General features: G+C 42.2%; 1 protein-coding gene and 1 pseudogene across 6 annotated transcripts in view; one reads left to right on the plus strand and one right to left on the minus strand.

Annotated features, from left to right (window-relative positions):
* Nucleotides 1-20,075, plus strand: part of STXBP6 (syntaxin binding protein 6) — a 288,123-nt gene extending 268,048 nt beyond the window's left edge. For all 6 annotated transcript variants that reach the window (XM_053928007.2, XM_053928009.1, XM_053928010.1 and 3 more), the window contains 2 exons: nt 8,547-8,704; nt 17,053-20,075. In XM_053928007.2, coding sequence (XP_053783982.1) covers nt 8,547-8,704; nt 17,053-17,076 — 182 coding nt within the window. In that variant the 3' untranslated portion in view covers nt 17,077-20,075. The remainder of the gene's footprint in view (nt 1-8,546; nt 8,705-17,052) is intronic.
* On the minus strand, nt 14,338-15,050 carry LOC112296549 (ran-specific GTPase-activating protein pseudogene; annotated as a pseudogene).
* Nucleotides 20,076-21,325: the final 1,250 nt, after the last annotated feature.

Genomic DNA, 21,325 nt, shown 5'->3' on the forward strand with positions numbered 1-21,325 from the left:
CTTATTGTAGCATTTCCCTAAGTAGAGTCTGTGCACAAGGACCTTGTAAATAAATATGTTTGGGAAAGTCTGCTAACAGATCTCTTGTGCTTCTACCCCTACCTCATTTTAAGTGACACTTTGCATTAACATGCATTCCAAAGTTCTGCAGTAAAGGAACCAGGTAAATCAGTATTTCACAGTCATTTTACAATAGAATTGTGTGTTTTTATGTAGGACTTTTTAAAGCCACACAACCATTTTGGGAAATGCTGGTATAGTCATTAAGAGCTTTGGGGTCAACTCTGAGCTTCTGTGTATTTGACTTCTTTAGGCTCCACATATAAGTGAGATCATGTAGTTTTTCCTTTGTATGTGTGGCTCCCATGGGTGGAGATGTGGGGAAATAGTTGTCAGTCCAATGGTATACAGCTGAAGTATATAGGATGAATAAGTCTAGAGATCAAATACACAGCCTGATGACTATATTTAATAATACTGTATTGAACACTGGAAATTTGCTAAAAGAGTAGATTTCAGGACATGTTAATTAGTTCGACTGCAGTAATCATTTTACTAGGTAGTATATGTACATCAAATCATCATGTTGTAAACCTTAAATATGTACAACTTATTTTTAAAATAATAAAACATGCTTTAGAGTCAAGATCTGGGTGATCTTGGATAAGCTACTTCAGCTCCCTGGGTAAGAATATATTCCTTTGAGGAATTTGACAATTTACGATTAGCACCTGAACAGGGTAGACAGTAAATAGTTGCTGCTTCTATGAGTGACAGGCTGATATTCACGCTGCATTCATGCCCACCATGGGGTAGCAACTAACACTTCCTTCTAGAAAGGCTTACTGTAACATAACCTGGATGTGTAACAGAGTCTACTGATTAGTCAGTACCACAAAAGCACAAATGAAACTTTATCTTTTGAAAGAATCTCCGTCTTACAAGGGGGTCCTACAGGTTGTCCAACGTTGAAGTGCAGCAGTGCAATTAATACTGATTAGTCAATGTAATGTTGAAAGAGCTTGGACATTTACCCGTGCTCACAGATAATTAATGGAGTCCGTGCTAAGAGCCAGTGTGTTTCACTGGATAAACCTTTGCATTCAATCACTCTGTAGACGTGAAAGTTAACATCATCATCATTATTTAAGTTATTACGCATTTGTAAAATGTTTAGTGTAAGTCACAGTACTTAGCAGAAACTTCTTGGAAGCATCATGATTCCCGTGCACCCGAATTACCACCACTGGGGGTGGAATGGGAGCTCGCCTCAGGAGCAGAATAGTGTGCAAGTGGTTCCAAGTGGCTTTGGAACTAAGAAGGGATCCTGCAGTCAGAGGTCAAGTTTCCATGGGGCTTTCCTTTTGTGCACATGTCCTCTAGTGGTAGAGACTGAACAAGATGGAGACTGGAAGTGGAAAATGGAAAGGAAAATGTTGGTTGAACCCCATAGATTTGCATCCCTTAAAATTAAATTAAATATCACTAATACTGGCCCAGACTTAAGTACACCTTATGTCTGACCACAAAATGGTTTTGTTAAGAAAACTAATACAGAGATGAGAAGAGAATAGGGGCTATTTAATCTCCTCAAAAATAGATTATTATCAAACACTTTGGATGTATGATGTGGGAGTTACTAATGTTTCTGACCTATTAATAGATATAATATAGTTGATTTCCCTGCCAGTTTTTGAGAGTTTATTGTATTAGAACCCAAAACCCCTTTATATGTATACTTTTTTACATAATTGGTTTTCCTCTGAGTTAGTTAGGATAATTGGGACTTATTGAAGAAGTATTCCTAAGTTGGTTAATTGATTACAAAATAGAACTAGTCCAAGCAAAACTATTCACAGATTTCCCTTTAAAAGAGTACTCTGAGGGAGCATACTTACTCAGCACTGAGTATAGATCATTTACTTTTATATGATTTTCCCACTATCTTTTCTCAGATAAGATGACTATTCTACATTTCAAATATCTATATATATGCATTTTATACAGAAAGTAGCTGCTGTGATTCTATTTAAGTGTCCTCTTTACTAGCTATAGAATTAGTAATTTTGATTGCCAACATACAACCTGAAGTCTGGGACAATCAAAAGAAATTATGTTGATATTTGAGCTATTGAAGTATTTTGTGTACTTTTTAAAATCTTTCCTCTGTATTCTTTTGTTACCTGTCAATGTATTTTTCACTCATTTTTCTATACATTTTTCACTCATTTAATTTTTTTAATTGTGATTTTAAACAATGATACAATGTTAAAAGCTTTATCTCAAGTTGCTCTCTCAGTCTTCTAAATCGTATCACAGGAAAGATGTCAGTGTGTGTATCTTTAAAAGCACATATTTAAAAGTACATATTGAGTGGAACTAATGTGAATGCAGCATCAATGAAGTAAGAGTGGTCTCTCCTGTGCTCACCAGAGACTGTAATCCAAAGGTAGGTGACTTTGTTTGTTGGGGTTGACAGCCGCTTTTCAGACTGCGCGAATAAATTTGGGTATTGATATGCTTCTGTCTATTTAGAGATAATGACTGTTCTATCTGCCCTGGGAGACAATTTTATTTCCAGATTTAACTCAACTCATTCTGGTGGGCCCCAACTCTTGAGTCAGGCATCCTCTGTGCAAATCGTACTCACTGATTTAATGAGTAGGTCTTCAGCTCCCTGTCTGAGCAATTCACTGAGCTGCACACAGCAGGCATAAAAGATATCTCAAAAATGTCTTCTGTGAGCCTCATGACATTTAGCCCTGAGATGGGGGGAAGAGAGGGAGACATTCAATAGAATTAGGCAGTATTGTGCCATTTTTCTATGGTTTTTAGAGAGCAAATGTGGTCTTAGGGAGGTGGAGGGGCAGGTGCCCATTGAACACTACAGGCACTTTGTATGCATCCTCGTCTTAATGTCCACAGCAGCCACATGAGGTGATGGCATGATGCTCATTTTGCAGATGAGGGAATTAAAGATCCGAGAAGGTAAATCACTCCCTCAAAGACAATTGTGTAAACATAACAGTACCTGGCACATAGTATACCTACAAATGAATAGTTCTGAATATTGAACAACTTTCAAGGCAGCCGTTTTCAGCATCCACCAAGACACTCAAAAATGTGTATGTCCTTTGAACAAGCAGTTTTATTTTTAGGAATTATCACAGATGTGGGCAAAGATTGTGTGTGTGTGTGTTTATAAGTACAAGAAGATGACTGCAGCCTCATTTTAAAAAAGAAGACTTTTGGAAACACACCAAATGCCTAAAGGGATTTTAGTTTTGGATAAATTGCAATAATTTAATGCAACCATTATAAACAGTATTTTCAAACAATTTTTCATGACATGGGAAAGTACCCACAATTGGATATGTAACTAAATATATGAGGGGGGACCCCAAAAATAGAATTTACTTTTAAAACTGTGTGTACTTATTCTTACATGTTTAAACTTCAGTCACCTTCAAAGTACTCTCCATTTGATGCAATACACCTATCGAGATGTTTTTTCCATTGCTCAAAAAAAATTCTGAACTCATCAATTTTGATGCCTTTTAGTGCTTCAGCCATTTTTTGCTTAACCTCTTCCACATTGTCAAAACATTGCCCTTTGAGGACGTTTTTCATCCAGGGAAACAAAACAAAAAGAAAAAACGTCACTCAGGGCAAGATCGGGTGAATAAGGATGGTAGGGCACTGGGGTCGTGCCGTTTTTGGTTTGCACTTATAAATCACCTATCATGAAATGGGCAAATGTGTTGAAAGAGTCTTAAAAAGATTCACTGAAGCCAAGCACAACTGGTACACTGACACAGATGGATTCCTAGAACACTCCCCTAGCCAGGGAAGCCTGTACTACAAGGGGCCCACCCTCCAGAAGTAATTCTGGTTCTTGCAGGGGGTCCCCCTCACAGATAGTGTGGTTTCAACCATGTTTCAGAAAAGCATAAACAGAAAAATTACTACAATCAAATACACCACAAATATAAATTACGGTTATCTCTAAGCAATTGAATATTATATGATTTATTGCCTTTTTATAATGTGTATTCTAAATTTTCTACATAAAGTTTTTTTAACTTATAATAAGGACAGGATGATTTGTTTTATATTGTGATTTTAAGAAATGCATTAAGAACTACTACAATAAAGTCTTATTGCATACAGTTAATGCAGACTGTGTCGTTAAGCTCAGTACAAGAATATTCCCATAGAGAGCCAGTTAATACAATGAGGAAGAGAACTGGCTCTGGAGCTGGGCTTCCTGGGTTCAAAATCTAACTCTGTTATTCATTTACTGTGCAATTCCTGGCATGTTATTAAACCTTTCTCTTTACATTGCTGCTTCCATCTGTAAAAATGGGATTTTAAAAATAATGATATGCCCATCACATGACATTGTTGTGAAGAACAGATTTTATTAAATGCCTAGAAATATAAGTGTCTCAACACTTACAACACTGTCGTTTTTGCATTGGTTTATTAAGCTATTTAACTTCTGTTACTCTTATACTTCACAGTTGTTTATTTTCAAACTAGTAACAACAAAACTTTTATAAACTTCCTCTTTACTTTTGCTATAGCAAAAACATTTCCTTTTTTGCATTTTGTTGTTTACTTAATTCATTAAATTCATGGCACAGTCTCTAAAGGAGATAGTTAACTTCCCTAGACAGATGAAACCCTTAGTCATTTGGCAAATTTAGAATTTCAGGACCTGGTGAGATCATGTGACAGCATCAGTTATGCTGTCTGCTCTCTGCTAGACATAAAGAAATCATGAGAGATGATATATACTTGCTGCCTCTAAGTCAGCCAACATTTATTAAGTGTCTACTGTGTGCCATGGATTGGGTATCAGAAGTGAGAAAGACGACACAGTTTCCGCCCTCAAGGAGCTCACACTAGATATCCAACAATTACATGCAGGAAAATAAATACACCATTTGAAATGGACACAATAATGTGTGTGTTGGGGGCAGAAGGGAGTGGGTGGGGCTAGGCATGACAAGGTTTTCTAGGAAAGACATCTGAAGTATTTTGAAGCATTTAGAGTAAGTGGGAGGGCCAAGATGAGAAGCAGAGGTAGCAGTAACTACAAAGGCATACAGTAGAAGAAACATGATGTATTTGTGAAAATTTTGGCAAGGTATAGAATTAGAAAATACTAGGTAGGAGGGAAAATGGATGGGGTTCCAAGAGATGAGCCAAGAGAAAGAAGCAAAGCACAAGTCTCAGTTTTATCTTGAAGTAGTGGGGAGGTGGTAACAGATTTGCCTTTTAAAACCTTACTATAAAAGTTTGGAAGATGGACCAGGAAGGGTGTGTGAAGAGTTAGACAGAAGGATGTCACTATAACTCTACAGGCAAGAAGACCTGGGTCAATACAGAGTTAATGAGAATGGTAGAGAGCAGAGGGCTGTGTAGGAGGTGACCTTTAGCCATCTGGGGTAAAAATGAGGGAGGAATCTAGACTGGACTCCCAGACTTCTGAATTGAAGACCTGGGCAGATAGTGGGGTTAGTCCCTGAGCAGGAGGTCCCAAAGGAAAAGCAGGTCCAAAGGGAAAGGCAATGGGGTCAGATTTAGACATACTGATTTCAAGATGACTGGGCCACTCACCTGGAGTTGGCCAGTAAGAAAACACAAGGATCTGGAGCTCAGAGGCACAATCTAGCTAAAGAGAAAAATGTGACCATTGAAGCCATGAGCTGAGTGACACTGTCCCAGGGCAAGCCTGTGGAGTGCATCAGACAAGATGGCCAAGGACAGAACCCTGGAATTACAACATCAGCAAAAGTATCCCCAACAGAGAAGAAAGAAAAAAAGCAGGAGACCCAAGTCAAGAGGAGAAAATTCAAGATTTAGGGAATGGTCTGTAGAGTTAAATGGTGTCCTTGGGGAATTTATAATTCAGCTGGGAAGTCACCGCACCTACAGGTGAAGAAATGAGGTGGAAGATTGCTCATGACTGCACTTGATTAAGCACCCATGATGGATATAGACAGTTCTTCTGGAGAGGAAGAATGAGGGGAAGAATGGAATTGTCCTGAAGCTTAATAAAGGTTATAGGACTTCACTGGGCCTGAAATATGGATAGAATTGAAACCAGGAGAGGTCATTTCAACTGAGACAACAAGATTTTTTCAAATCCATCCTGATGCCTGAAAATAACTAAAGATGGATTTTCTATTGGTAGTGGTCAGCGGTGTCATCTTTGAATAGGGAAGACAGAATTTGGTTCCCTCTTTTAGTTATAACACTTGGTTCTTTTTTTGGTTATAATGACTGTTGGTTAAACCGTATCCTTAAAACAGGGTGCAGTGTTACCTGACATCACGTTACAGGATTAACTTTATGGAAGTCATGACAAGAAAGCTGTATGGCTTATGCATAGCAGGATCATTTCAGAAACACGGGTCTGTCTGAACTTTGAAAATATCATGAGCCTCAATTCCAATGGGAAAAGACAAGACTGTTATATACCCTCTTGATTTTATGAAAGCTGATTCTAAAATCCCTTTGCTTTAGCGCAGCTATTCCTAGCTGTGAGGTTGCAGATTCCTGGCCCCTTGTTTCCCCTGGCCTCTGGTGGCTAAGCTGTGGGTATGTGGAAGGAAGCAGGAATGGAAGGAGATTTTCTTGTGCCCTCCCCCATTACTCTTCAGCTTCCAGTCCCTTCTCCATCTTCCCATTCCACCCCATTGCCCTCTTCCGTCTTGGGAACTTGACTTGCAATGCATCATGGACCATAACTTCATTTACTAAGAGGAATGCCTTAAGGGCAGAAACAGTCAGGTGTTACCTTGGGAAATAACCTGTCAAAGCCTATCTGTGCTTGTCTGCTATTCTGGCATTGTGATTGCTCCCCAGGACTAACACCATATCTGCAAAGAGGAAGGTATAGAATAAGGAAAGTATTGGAAAACCAGATTCCAGTGCTGGCCATGTGCCATCCCTGGGGATGTGATCTTGTGACAGCCACTTAACCTCAACTAGTCTCAGCCTTCTCAGTAGAACTTTTGTGACAGTCAACTGAGATAATATTTGTGAAGGAGATTTATGATTGCAAAATGCTATTGAAATGTTAGGCAGTGATGACAGCACGATAGTATGGGCACGATGTAAATGCAGAAGGGGACCAATATTTCTCCTCCTAAATCTGTTCTGAAAACCTAGACCTTCCCAACTCTTACATTCAACCGGGTTTCTCCAGAGCCTCATCTCATCTCATCCCTGTTAATCTGGGCCAATTTATCTTGGTTCATTGTAGTGTTTGATGCAGCTGAGTAATACTAAGTTAACCCCATTCTCCTTCCTTTAGTGCATAGTGGAAGCCCTTGAAACCCACCCCAAAAGAAGAAAAATGGTAAACAATTTATGAAGTGCTTCTTCTGGGCCAGGCACTTTCTTTGTCTGAGATCCTTTTCCACAAACCGCAGACTGTTCCCACAGAGGAGAAGTTAGTAAGCCTTTGCAGATGAGACCAGAGGAAATTACATTTCTATTAAAAGCTGTCTGTGGCTGGATGTATCCATCCCAGGTATAAAGTTAAATGATGTAATAAACTTACTCAAAGACATAAAGCTATTACATTAAATGCCATTAAATATCTTCCACTCAATGTTAACATAATACAGCTATAAATTCCCTTAGGTTGTCATTTTGCAAGATGCTTTTTCTCAGTGGATTATGCATCTGCCAATTTTCACTGTTGAATTCTGTTTCCCAGTCCTGGAGAGTGGGATGTCAGGGATTCCTGACCCTCTGAAACATGATGGCTTCCAACTTCCTTGTTTGCATCACTCATGAATCTGGGAATGCTAAGTTTCTTCTCAGGCTGGTTCACTGTTTTCCTCCTGCTGGCTAAGTGTGGCACTGAGGCTCCATATTTCAAATACTAGAGATTAAAGGCAAGGAGACCCAACCAATCAAGACACAGCTCAGGATTCAAGGTTGGGCAGTGACACATCTACTTTGGACTTTGAAGTTGATTCAGAGCTTCTTACATGGAGTCATACATCTAGGGATGAAGGGGTAAATGAAAGGGGAAGAGCTGAATGGAATATAGAGCATTATATCTGGAAAAGTTGTGTGCCCCAGTTTTCCTGAGGTTATTCACTTAAACCTCAGGAAAACAGGCACAGAGGAAAGGCACATAAGATCCAGATATGTCTTGCTAAACTCGCCTAGTTCTCTGAACTTGTCAGGATTTCCATTTGCAAGCCAAGTCCTACATCCAGGTGGACCCCATCCTTTGAGCTTCCCAAAACAGAATGGCAGCAGAGTGGAAATGAGTGGTCTGTTGATGATGGGGATGTGAGAGAAGCTTTCAGCCTTTGCCCAGGTCCTGCAGTCAACAGGTGTTTTTCCTGCAGGTGAGTTGGTCAGCACATCAGAAGAAGTGTTGACTTGTTTCCGAGACCCAGAGGCCTTTCTATAGTGTGACCTGCCTTGCTCCCACAGGATGCTCACTCCCAGCAGGGGTCTGGCACTCTAGGTCAGCCAAGCCAGCTTCTGATGCTCTTGCTGTCTTTCTTCAGGAAACAGCATCCTCCATTCAGCAGCTGACAGTGTGACCAGTGCTGTACAGAAAGCAAGCCAGGCCTTGAACGAGCGTGGGGAGCGGTTAGGCCGAGCAGAGGAGAAGACAGAGGATATGAAGAACAGCGCCCAGCAGTTTGCAGAGACTGCACACAAGGTGGGTCCTGCAGATGGTAGGGGTGTCAGTGCCGGACCATCAGGGAGCTTTGGTGTCGGGAAACTCTGTTTCAGTGGGTTTCCCATGATGGCAGATCCAGAGTCAGGCCCTCCTCCCTATGCAGTTTCCATCTGCTACTTATTAAGTATCAAAATCACAAAGGATTCCTTCCTGTCCCTGCTTTCTTGGCTATCTCCCTTCTAACATCTTCATTCCTATCTCTGACCTCGGACCTTTGAGAAATGTGGACCACCTTTCGTTCCTGCCCAGAAGTTGAAGCCTCAAGTCTCAGGGAACAGTGTCAGGGAGAGAGGAAGAGGTCAGAATATCCCTCCTCCCTTGGCCAGTACTTAAAAGAGGACTTTGGGCTGCTTGTGCTTACTTTTCCATGTTGTCTCTTTCTGGTCATGAGGTTAGCATCCTGTGTTCTTTTTTTTTTTCATTTTTTTAAATATATTTATTGATTATGCTATTACAGTTGTCCCATTTCCCCCCCTCACTCCACTCCATCCTGCCCACCCCCTCCCTCCCACATTCCCCCCCTATAGTTCATGTCCATGGGTCATAAAACAAGAGCAAACTAGGCAAACAACTAGAACAGGAACAGAACCATAGAGATGGAGATCAGATGGAGGATTGTCAATAGGGGAGTGGGAGTGGGAGAGGGGGGGAAAGGTACAGAGAATAAGTAGCATAAATGATAGGTGGAAAAATAGACAGGGGGAGGGTAAGAATAGTGTAGGCATCCTGTGTTCTTATCTTTTCATTGTATGAAAATCAAGCTCCCATCCCAGGGCATGGTACCTCTCAGGGCTGGTCTCCCTCTGCCAGGGGTGTAGACCTCTAAGGCTGACCTGACTCGTGCAGAGCTGACCCCAAATTCCCTCCCACCTCTGAGTCCAGAAAAAAAGCATTTCCCACGTGACTGGGATGGTGAGTATATACATCTACATCCACACCCACACACTCACTCAGAATGTGCCTTTCAGAGGAGGCAGGGGGAGTTTTTATTGGCAGCCAGCTTATCTAAGGCAGTCATAAACCAAAGGACAGAGAGTCCCTGTTGGTCAGGTAATAAAGCGGATTTACTGCTGTTCCTGTGCTTTAGATCAAAGGGCACTTCTCTGGCTAGTGATTCGAATTTAGGTTTCCAGAAACAGCTTCCGTTGATAACTGCTAGCATCTCAGACTCATGATCTGGTGCTACAGATATGCCTTTCAGGTGACCTTTGGGGGGGAAATTTTGCTTCAACAGAAAACCCACTTTTGCTGAGGAAACAAGATTGGACAACCTGGAAAATAACAAGAAAAATCTCTGCAGCTGAGCTCAGGTTTGGGGCTCAGGCTTTGGCCAGACTGCAGATTGATTCCAAGTGGATGCTTCCTGCCTTCCCTTCCTGCATGCCTTTCACACAGATCTGTCTCACTGTGTCATCAGTTCTCTGTCATGACAGGGTTTTACTGCACTGCTGCCTTGGGAGCCCCTTTGGCGTTCCCTGGAGGAGAGTTGGCCGGTTCTGTTTGAAAAGGCAGGCCATCCTACTGGAGGCCAGAGACACAGCTTACTGTAGCTGTCACAGAGGGAGCGAGCTCAGATTTACAGTTCTCTTGTCCCTTGGTCCCTTCTCCAGCCTTCTTAGGACAGAAAATAATGAGATGGACATGCTAGGATCCCAGCCTCCGCTTCATTTTTAACAACAGCAACTTTAGTCATTTAAACGGGGAGTGGACAGAGGAAGTCTGGGGAACTATGTAAAGTGCTGATTCGGGGAAGAGAAGGCTAAAGGGAATAACTGGTGATTGTCTTCAAGTCTGGAAAGGGTGATGGTAGAGGCAGCTCTCTTGTAGACCTGACCACACAGAACAGAGCAATCAGTAGTGCAAGGATAAAATTCTGCTAAAACAAGAGCTTGGGTTGATGATTAAACCATGAACCAGGTTACCAAGGATGTCTGTGAAATCACTCTTCCTAAAGTGGAGTAGACAATACCTGGAGGTCATCCATGTGGACATCCCCCTCAGGGGAACTTATACAAACACTGGACTGGACAGCCTAACCAGATGGCCAGAATTCTTGGCCCTGGCCACCCTGTTTCCCTGATAGGCCAAGTTTTCTAAGCAGTTGGGAAGGCAACATCATATGGTAGTTAACATCTTGTGTTTGATTTACCACCTCAGTGATTTCTCATCAGTAACCTTGGGCAAGTGCTTAATTTCTCTAAACTCCAGTTTCCTCATCAGTAAAATATGGTTAACTGATACTAGTACCTATGTTCCAGGGTATTGAGAGAATTGAATGAATTCAAACCTATAAATCTATTAGCACAATACCTGGCACATGTAAATCTAAATTGATGTGAATTATAGTTATGTCCCTAAAAATTGTTTCTACTGAACCTACCCTATTTGGTCACATAATGAGCACCAGCAGCGGGATTTGGTGGGGGCAGGGGGGTGGAATGAGTTAGAAATGGCCTTGAGGATCCTAACACATGGATGGGAGGGCTGGAGGAGAAGGTGTTGTGCCCTCCAAAGGTGAGGAGAAGGCCCCCAGGCAAATGCTGATGCTTTCTAAACACAGAGCAGCCCTTGAAACAGGATCCATCAGAACAAAAACAGATTAGCCCACCAAAGGCAAAAGGGCTTCAGATCTGACCACTAGGAAGGTCATCGGAGCTGGTGACCTCCCCTCCTGTGGGTGTCCTGAGGAGGGGGGAAGGGGCTGCCAGTGTCTGTTGAGAGAGTATGAGGGAGACACTTATGGAGCCAGACTTGCCATTTTTTTAAAGAGTGGGATGTGTACTTGTGAATCACCAGCATAGGCAGTATTCCTAATGAAGAGATCGATCTCTTTAGATAAGGTGTGGCTATTTTCCCAGAGACTGGGACTTCCTGATTTGAACCCACCGGTGCAGGCTGACCATGAAGATGTCATTTCACAGGCTGCTGGTAAGAGAGAGTTCAGAAATGGAGGCCATACTCTCCAACCCCCCAGGCAAACGAGGCTGTGTTAACCCATAAAGAGAGGGCTGCACTTACAAGTAGAGACTCAGTGCACATATTAGAGCCCTGAGCAGAGCATGGCAATTCCAGCTGACAATTCGTGTTTCCTGTTTGAACACGGGCATGCAACTCTAGCAGAAGCATATGACCCACCTTTCTAGATTGCAGTAGAAAAGGATCTCCAGCTTTCTAATTTTCCCCAGTTCTCCTGCGATGACCCACGTGTGTCAGAGAGATTTGTACAACCCTGCTATCAAGATATATGGGTGCTTGTCTTCTGTAAAGCTTGTCTCCCCAGCTTGGTTCAGCCTGGCTTGAGGAAGCATGGTTCCTTCCTGAGCTGTGGACTTGGCACAGTCTCAGCCCTTAGGAAAGTGTGCTCAGCCACAGAGCAGCCCTGCTCACTTTCCCCTGCCCCCAAAGCACAGCATAGCAGTATGGGCAGCACTCTGAGGCCTGCCACAGGCAGTGAGTCAGCAGGTCAGAGTGGGGCCCACACCTAGGCATCCTCAAATGACATTTCTCGATGACAGGAATAGTGTTCTGCCCTGTTTCTCACAAGCCCACATTTGTGGGGGAGAGAATGGTAAGTGGCATCTCACTGGCAGGGACTAGCCGCCTCTTCTCCTTACTCTGTGTGCTTCCTTTGGGTCTCTGAGCTGGAAGGGACCTCAGAGGTCCAGGCCTCTTAAACAGTACCCTAGTATGAGTAATAATTTTATTATTTTTTTATTATTATTAAGATAATATGTCACTTTCTTTGACATATTAATAAAACAAAATATATCAAAAGGAAATTTTAAACTCCTCCTCTATAGGAACTCTGATTTCTAAATTGATCCGTAGCATTAAGTTGGAGATGATATTTATAGACATGAGGTACAGAGCAGTTGTGACTTTAGAACTGAAGGTCATATAACAGACTTGTAGCAGGGAAGTGACAGTACCCTGCTTTCCATATTCTGAGCTCCTAGCTCCCAAGGAATTAAAAACCTAGGTAGCTTGGAAATGATGCTGCTTTCTGACTTTATACTAAAAATACCTCAAATAGCAGAAAGTCCAATCCATTCGTATTTCTACAGAGCTGGGCTGGGCACACCCCACCTGGCTGGGACTCCCTTCTGTGGGTCCAGACTCACTGGAGTGGTAACTAGGGCCTGGTGTGAGCGGCAGCACCATCGCTGCTGAAGATTAATGGCTGGGTGAATTGGCACAAGCCCACTAGTTGAAGGTTAACAGCTGAGTGAGTAACAAGACAGCGGCACTGATCAAATATTTATGAATGTTACTCATTATGCACAACACTTAACAGCTCTGTGTTGATTTGAATGTTCCATGTTGCTAAATAATGTATAAAAACCAGAAGAAAAAGCAAGAAGTGGGGCTGTTCAGCAGAGGGGCTCAGAGTGTGGCCAGGGACTGGGATGGATCTGAGGGAGAGCCCTGTCCCTGCCATTCCCATCCACCTTGTTTCCCATAAACTGTTTGAGGTCAGGGGTTATAAACCACCCCCAACCTTCGTTACAAAAACCCACAGAACGTAGTGCACAGCCTGGGCATGCTCAGGACTTCACAAATAATGTCTGACAGTTGACTGGCTCTTGGGGTCAGCACTGCAGAAGGTATGTGGAGGTCTTTGTTTAGGCTGACTTCACCAGACCAAGGCCCTGGAGCTCTTTCAACTGAGGTTTCCCAAGCAGAGATTAGTTGAGCAACAGAAGGGCTCAGTCCACAGTCCCCTCTCCATCCCATGCTGACTTGGCCTGGGTGCACCAGCTGCAAGAAAAATGTTGGTGCTGCTCTTGCAGGTGACCTAGCTGAGGTGGTGGCCCCAGGTTATAACTTTTTTGATGGATGTGGGGGAGCTCTACTGCAGAGCCCCCTGTCCACCATGGATGAAAATAAATCTACCAAGACATGATCTGCTTGGGAAGGAGAGGTGGCCGATCTCTCAAAGGAGAAGGGCCAAGAGCCTTTTCCTCAATGGGCTTTTATTAGGTTCATTTTGCACAGGAATACAGGTAAAGCTCATCAATCATTGTCAGGCAGTAAGGGTCAAACAATAGATAGCATACAAAGAAATTTGAGGGCTTATTCTGAGTTAGGGTCAGTTAGTTAAAGGGCTATAAGACTTTGGGAAACAAACTCTTATCAGGCGTGGACCCTTATCATTTAAGCTGAGGGTATAAACAAACCAGGTTTTACAGGATTTTATGCATCCTTTCTTAGGCCTGATCTCCCTGGGGAGTCTGCCCTTTCCAGCACAGGACTGTACCACCCTCTGTCATTGTTTCAGGCTTAAATCAGGCAGGGAAAGTAAGGCAGCCAAGAGATTAGGAGACTTCTTGCAGACAGAATGAGGACTCAGGCTATGTCAAAGCTGAGGGGCGAGGGTCCATCACCCCCTTTTTCCTTCTTTCTTTTTTTTTTTTTTTTGCTAGAATTCAGTTCTTTATATAAAGTCCCTTGTAAAAACAAAACAGAATAAAAACAAACCAATAAGGGGCAGGGCAAATTTAAAAAAAAAAAAAAAAAAAGGAAAAGAAAGGAAGGAACAGAAAATGAGGGCAGAGGACTTATTGCTTTCTCCTCAGCTTTTTCCTTGGTCTCCTTGTCTTTGGACTCCTTGCTCTCCTCCTTCACTAAAAGCACTTCTAGCTTTTCAGTCACTTTCTTGGCATTATCGTTTTTGCCCGATCCTCCTTTCTTTTCTCTCTTCGATCTCTTTCCTGCACTCTTCAAACTTTGTCTTGAATTTCTGTGCATTCTCAGCGTTGAGGAAGTGGATAGCCAGCAGCTCCACCTTGGGGTGCTCCTCAGCAAAGTCGGGGTGGGTGTTCCAGACCCAGGCACGGTCACTGCCTACGTTTGGCTTCAGCTCCATCATTGGCGTAATATAGTGGTTGGCACATATCTTCAAGGTCTTGTCCCTCCTCATGAGGAGGCAAATGGTCCCTTTTTCCTTATGCTTCAGGAGCTTGACGTAGCCGGTGCCTCGTTCCTTCCATTCTGGGAGATCGTTCTCTGAAGCAAATCGGAACAGCTTTGCCTGCATTTTGAAAAGCTCCTCTTCATCTTCTTCCAGCGTTTTAATTTCTTGCTCAGGAAGAGAAACTATAGGCTCAAACTGAGGGTCGTGGTTGGACTCATCTACGTTCTTGGTGGAGGTGTTGTGGTCTTCATGGATGTCCTTGGTGGCCACCATGGCGGCACGGCAGTGGCCACGGCTCGGCTGGCTTGGTCGTCACTGGCTCCTGGGCCTCTCCACAGCTACTCCTAGTTACCTCACTCTGTGTGTCTCACCCCCTTTTTCTATAGCCCCCTGAGTCCTTCCCTGTGGGCCTTTTTTGTGACCATGCCTGTCTTAGGTTGTTCCTCCCGTGAGGAATCTTACCCGTCATTGGCTAACTGGTCAAGCTCAGGGCCAAGCAGGGTGAAGTAAAGTGGACAGAGATGGCACCCCTGCCAGGGAGATAAGCTTTGTCTCCTTAATGGCTTATGGTCCCAAGGTCTCTGACTCAGCCTTAGCCATGGGGGTTTAGAGCTTCTGAAACCAGGCAGGGCGGTTCCCAACAGACAGAGAGACATCAAGAAGGGAAAGGGGAGCCTAGAGTTGCCCTGGGTTAGTTACACTGGGGAAATGAATCCTCTATGGTGTCTTCTGGTGTGATACAGAGCACCTTCGGGTGGAAGCAGGGGGATTCCCCTTGCTACTTCTTTAAGGGCCAAGAACCTGGCCATGATGCAGGTGACAGGTTCTATAAAGCTATTGCCTCCATGGAATCGCCTGCCCTTTGCTCAAAAACATTCTCAATCCCAGAACCCTGTCACCTACCTCTGTCACTCTGGCCCCAAACTCAGGAATTAATCCCTAATATCCATAATATCCCTAATATCAGACTCTGGACATATGAAAAGTTATATTCAACCTCAACTCTGCCTTCTGGGCTTCTTGGAAAGAATCTGACTAAGGAAAGCAATGTCAGATTTAATTTTATGTTCTGTACCTGCATTCATATCCTTAAATATGTCATTAAGGGCTCCAGCTGGGCCAGGGAAGATATTGAATGATACAGTGGTATTTGGTGTTCCCATTTATAAAGGCCTAACATTTCAATAAACTGCATTTCTCAAATACCAGTGGGATTGTTTCAATGGGGGGGAGAGAGACCCAAGTCAGGAGGCCTTTGTCCCCCACCTTGGTTCTTGTCTCGCTGCAAGAGATTAATTCAAGCGAGACACCAACACATATAGTGGAAATGAGATAGTTTATTTATGCACTTGAGCAAGAGCTACAAGTGGGCACTTGGTAATCCAAGTGCCCTGACTATTGGGGTTTGGGGTTTATATACCTCAGCTGGCTTCTAGAGGTACCCCCACCCACAGCTACAGAGGCTTTCTTTCTCAGTAAAAGCTCTTTGGCTTAGTGACATTGTTACTGGGGCCCCCTTTCCCAGTACAAAATTTCAAGGACGACCCCACTTCCTCCTGCTCGTGATGGTAGGACACCTCGCAATCTTAGTGAGATGCTTACAGAAGCCACCCTTCTTAGTACAATCTCAAGGACTCCCCTTTCTCCTGCGCTATTTTGCTTGCAGTGCTCAGGACATCTGGCAGTCTTATCAAACTGAGCTCGGAACTGCTGAGATCATTGGTGAGACATGTCTTCCTTTTGCTTCTAGCCTCCTGTCTTTGCTAGGTTGTAATGGTGAGGGCCCTGCCTTTATTTCCCCTTTGGCTACTCATTCCTGTGTGCTACCTAACAGGATGAGCAGTAAATCAAGGTCTGGGCTTAGTCTATTGTTCAGCCCTAACACAGTTTAATCGAGTGCTTTGAACTTGACTCTAGGTTGGATATTGAATGGATCATTGAAAATTGTTTCTCTACCATTGTTGATTTTTCATACTGTAGGAGATGTCAGTAAATGCTTACATTTGAAGAGTATTGGGTTTCCTGGATACCTAGTAACCCAGGAGCCCAGAGGTCTTCGTTCTCCTATTCCTCACCTGTTCCAAGGGCAGATCCCTCATTCTGCCTGTGCATTGGCTTTTCCACTTGCTTCTCCAGTGGAATGAGGGAAGCTCTACAAAGCACTCTCCACCACCTGGACACGTACACTAACCAAATAACTGTGAGGAGCAGTAGCAAATGCAGGGCTCCATGGACGATTTGGGAAAATGTTACACATTTAATAGATGCCACCGTGCATAGTAATGGTGATCTGCTCCAGGAAGCAGAACCTCGGTGCTGCTTCTCATTGTGGACACAGGTCTGAGCACACCTTGAATTCTCCCGCTGCCTAGTAACACAGCCTCCTCCTTTTCTCATGCCTCTCTCTCCTTAGCTCGCCATGAAGCACAAATGTTGAGAAACTGCCTCTCCTGGTGACCCTCTTAAGAGAAATGGAAGAGTCTGTTCAGCAGTTTTTACAAGAATTCCGGACCTCCACTTGCTTGTTTTTCCCAATGATATATGGACATTTAAGGTTTTTCTTTTCTTTTGATATGTTAATCTGTTTTTCTGTTAATATGACAAAGGTATGGTGTTTATACATCGTGCTAAAAATGCTGCAATAGCAACAGCTTCAGTTTGTTTGTGTTTTTTTTCCCACTGTGTGTATGTGTGTGTGTTTTCCCTGTTTTTACAGGGCAGGGGGGTGGGGGGGGGGCTGTGGTAGTTTGAATATGAAATTTGGACTAAATGATATACTGAGTTGGGCCTGAACTGACATCATGTATTTTTTTCTGATATGAAGCAGGAAGACATTTTAATATGGTGACATCAGATGTTATTTTTCCTGGTTGTAAATACAAGGCAAGCAGTGACTGGTTTCACTCAGTATCCCAGCTACTCTTAATTTGAAAGTTAAGATTCTGTATCCTGAGAAATAAATCTGTATTATGGAAAACAATTAGATTTATCAGGGGAAAGAGCAGTCTCAGATTTCATGTTTTATGTGATAATCTTTGGCATGAGCCATCACTAGCATTCAGAACAACAAATCAGAATCACAGATAGAAATCTCCTGTTTGAGTTGCAGTCTGAATACTTGTTTCTAGACTGATTATTTGAAATTATCAAAGAAAGGATAAAAATTTGAGATTAAAGACCTAAGAAAAAAACCTATTTAAAAAACCTTTGTGCACTTATGGCTGCTTTTTTCGTCGTTGTCCCAAATTCCAGTAGCTGGTATTGAAAAGAACTTGAATTTTTATCAAGAATTGATTTGTCCAGACAAAGGTCTGTGTAGAGATAATGTGAAAACTACTACATCTAAAATATTTTTTCTCTTCTTTTTACAAAGTCATGTCTATTTTAGAAACACCCTCACAATGTTCTTGGGAAATGGCTTTCAGTTTCGTGGTATCTGATTCTTGGAAGTTTTGATGTTGTTATTGCTGTCTGTTTATCTAATGTAATTTCAAGTGTGGTTTTCTTGACAAATCACATTTCTCTGCAACTGCAGCTTGCCCAGCCTGATAGAAAACAGCAGTCATGAAGCCTTTCCATTGCAGTCAGACTGAAAAAAGTTGGTTCACACATGTGATTTTGTATTACTCGAGATAATACTGGGTTTAGAGTCTGGGAGTTGGTGTTTTAGAGGGTTAAAGTGCTAAACATAAAAGCCACGCTTTGTCTTCTTGAACAGGAGGCAAGCTGTACATTCAGACACGTTGTCAGCCTCCCGTGGCAGCACATTGATTTTTAAGCTGCCTGAATCTCCAGGACCCTTCTGGTCTCTTCCTATCCGTGGAGCCACTTGAGTCCACGTGTACAGTAGCCTCTTACATAGCAGTATAAGATGACTTTCAGATTATCTATGCTGATTTAAAAACCTTAAGTTCTCCTGATAGAGCATTTCCAGGGAGATAGAAAGTTGGGCTGTTGGAGGAAAATAGTCTGAGGCAGTACCTATCAAAAGGAGAAGAGACTTGCCAGAGACAAATTTCTGAATCCTCTTAGGGAGATGATCCAGTTCTAGAAAACTCTGTAAAATGTGTATGGTAAACTATGTAAGTTTACTCTAATATTCTGTGCTTTTCTTTTGGTGTCTAAAAAGTTTAAAGAAACAAGAAACTTTCTATCTGATGAGCACCATTAGAAGCATTTATAATTCCGAAGGCAAGCCCAAAATACCACTCCAAAGAGGTTTTGTTTGTAGATCTCATTTCAGGATGCACACACATACACATCAATCTTCCCAAACTGAATTCTAGCTTCAGAGGTAGATAGTTGAAATAAATAATTGAAAGGGTGACTCTAAAAACCTCCTGACAATAGGCCAAACTCAAAATATAATTTCTTGCCAACTCTCTAACAACAGCTTTGCAGAGCTGCTTCTAAAGTAGCAGAGGATGAGGTCATAGGCATACTGTGAAATTTGAGATTCTTCCTCCCTGGTTGAATTGTGATAGTTACTCTTCATAAATATAAGTATTCCACATCTTTCCCCACTCTCTGTTTATCCTTTTAGATGTAAGTCTTATTGGAAATAGCCTGGATTAGAATTAGCTTCTATTGATTTGCTTCCAGGCGGTGGTCATGCCCTTGACCTCCCAGTGTCAAAATCAGGCATAGGGTTCCACCCCAAAGAGAGGCCAGAGCAGCAATCCCGGTCCCTCCTCAGCCTCCTGGACTGCTGCACAGGAGTCCTGTGATGACACACGCGAAGTTCTTTGCCATCCTTTTGTAGAGGTGCTGCAATACAAAATATTAATAAAATCTGACCTAGAGGAAATTGCTGAATTGGTCACATAATTTGGGACCAATTCATTTGGTTGAGCTTGCAAAAAGACATTTAATTTCATTTGTTTCATTTCTGCACTTCACTATGAGTTTCTGGGATACTGTGTTTTTGCGAAGGACTTCTTAAATTGTATTGACAACGCATAAAGAAAACAAATTTCCCAGTGTTACTACTTCCTGGAATGTAGCCGTAGTCTTCTTCACTAGTATTAGATATCTGTGTACAGGAAGTATGCAGTTATTCAGGTTAATGTTTCTTATTAAAGAATGTATTTGTAAAATGTAACAGGATCAGTAGTTAACATTTTTTAAGCTCTGAAAAAATAACAATTACATGTTAGACTTCAAATTACAGTGAAATCTGTCTTGATACTACTTTTGTGGCTAGCAAAGGTTGTGCATTTATGTAAAAAATATTTACAGAATGCCCTTACTGAGACATTAAAGATAGATTTCTCTCTTAATTTTTAGAATTGTGATACCGCTGATGTCTGTCGTACAGTTAATTCTTTAGAAGTTCTATAAGATGTCGTATAATTTTTGTTTCTTTCAGAGACAAGACACCTGCTCATGGTTCACTATTACAGCAAACTCTAATTTTGTCATTAAATATTTTAACTCTGTGATGAAAGTTTGTTTCTGTCAGTTATTTGTAATACCTATGAAAACACTACCAAGTAGGCAGGCATCATTGCACTTTTGATGCTAATGGGAAGATCTTGTGTGCCTACAGGAAACCAAGGAACTAGGATTACCATTATGATAAAGTTGCATAGCATTATGATAATGAGATTCTACCCAATAAGAATTAAATATTTTTTTTATTCTCATGGGCAGAGCAATTAAGCCAATTAGTAGTTACCTCTGTGCTGATGGTAGTGGTGTGCTCAACTCAAGTACTTATAGCATGCACCCTCATTCAGCAGACTGGTTTCATGCCCTGTTAAATTGGAAAGAAGATTTGATCAAATTATGTCAGTTTGTTTTTATGGAAAAGTAAATGCAGCTTGTTGCATCACCCCATTTGCTTTTGAGGGAACCGACTTAGGTGATTACCATAGCACAATAGCCATTTCTGAGCAGTCATGACGACTCCGTAATGGAGTCAGGACTCGAAATATCTCCTGGGAGGACGGCAAGTAAGAAGAGAAAACTGCAGTCTCCACTTTCAGAGAAAAAAAATAGATGGATGGTTGATCTAGATGAGGACCCAGGCCTACGTTAATTATGTATTTAAGGCAGCAGTTCTTGTGAAGTAATTATAAACCAAGTGCCTTGCAAAGGTGATCTTTTTCCTTAATATAATTTTTATTTGTTAGTAATTACACCACAACCAAATCTCAAATTTTATGGGAGGATTAACATGATTAGTGTTTTCAGAAAAACCAGTGGTGACTTTTCCCCTTGCTGTCAATCAGAAAACTGTTGACATCATAATCATCCTCTGCCTGAACAAGCAGATTAGGGGTAAGGGCGGGATAGAAGAGGAGGAAGAAAAATACCAGAAATACATTTCAAACAGAAATGGAAATGTTTGAGTTTTATTATTGTCAAACCCCAATATTTGAGCCTATCTACCTGCATGCACCAGCTGAAGGAAATACACAAGCAAGTGTCTGCAGTGAAGGAAGGAAGTAGTTTATGGTAGAATTGGCCAATCCAGATTATGGGCAAATTCCTGCACTGAAAGACTGGGCTTTCTGATGCTGTGTAGCTTTCAAAGTGTATAGGGCAAATCACAAGACAGCATGGATTAAGGGTTCCAGGTCATGTTAGGAGCTGGTTGGTCCAAGGTGACATAGGCTAATAAATCATTTATTCAGGTCTTGAAGACAGCTCTGAGGTCAGCTCCAGAGTCCCTCTGTCTGATT

This window comes from Desmodus rotundus, chromosome 7 (assembly GCF_022682495.2).
Source record: "Desmodus rotundus isolate HL8 chromosome 7, HLdesRot8A.1, whole genome shotgun sequence".
In the NCBI taxonomy this organism is placed as follows: domain Eukaryota; kingdom Metazoa; phylum Chordata; class Mammalia; order Chiroptera; family Phyllostomidae; genus Desmodus; species Desmodus rotundus.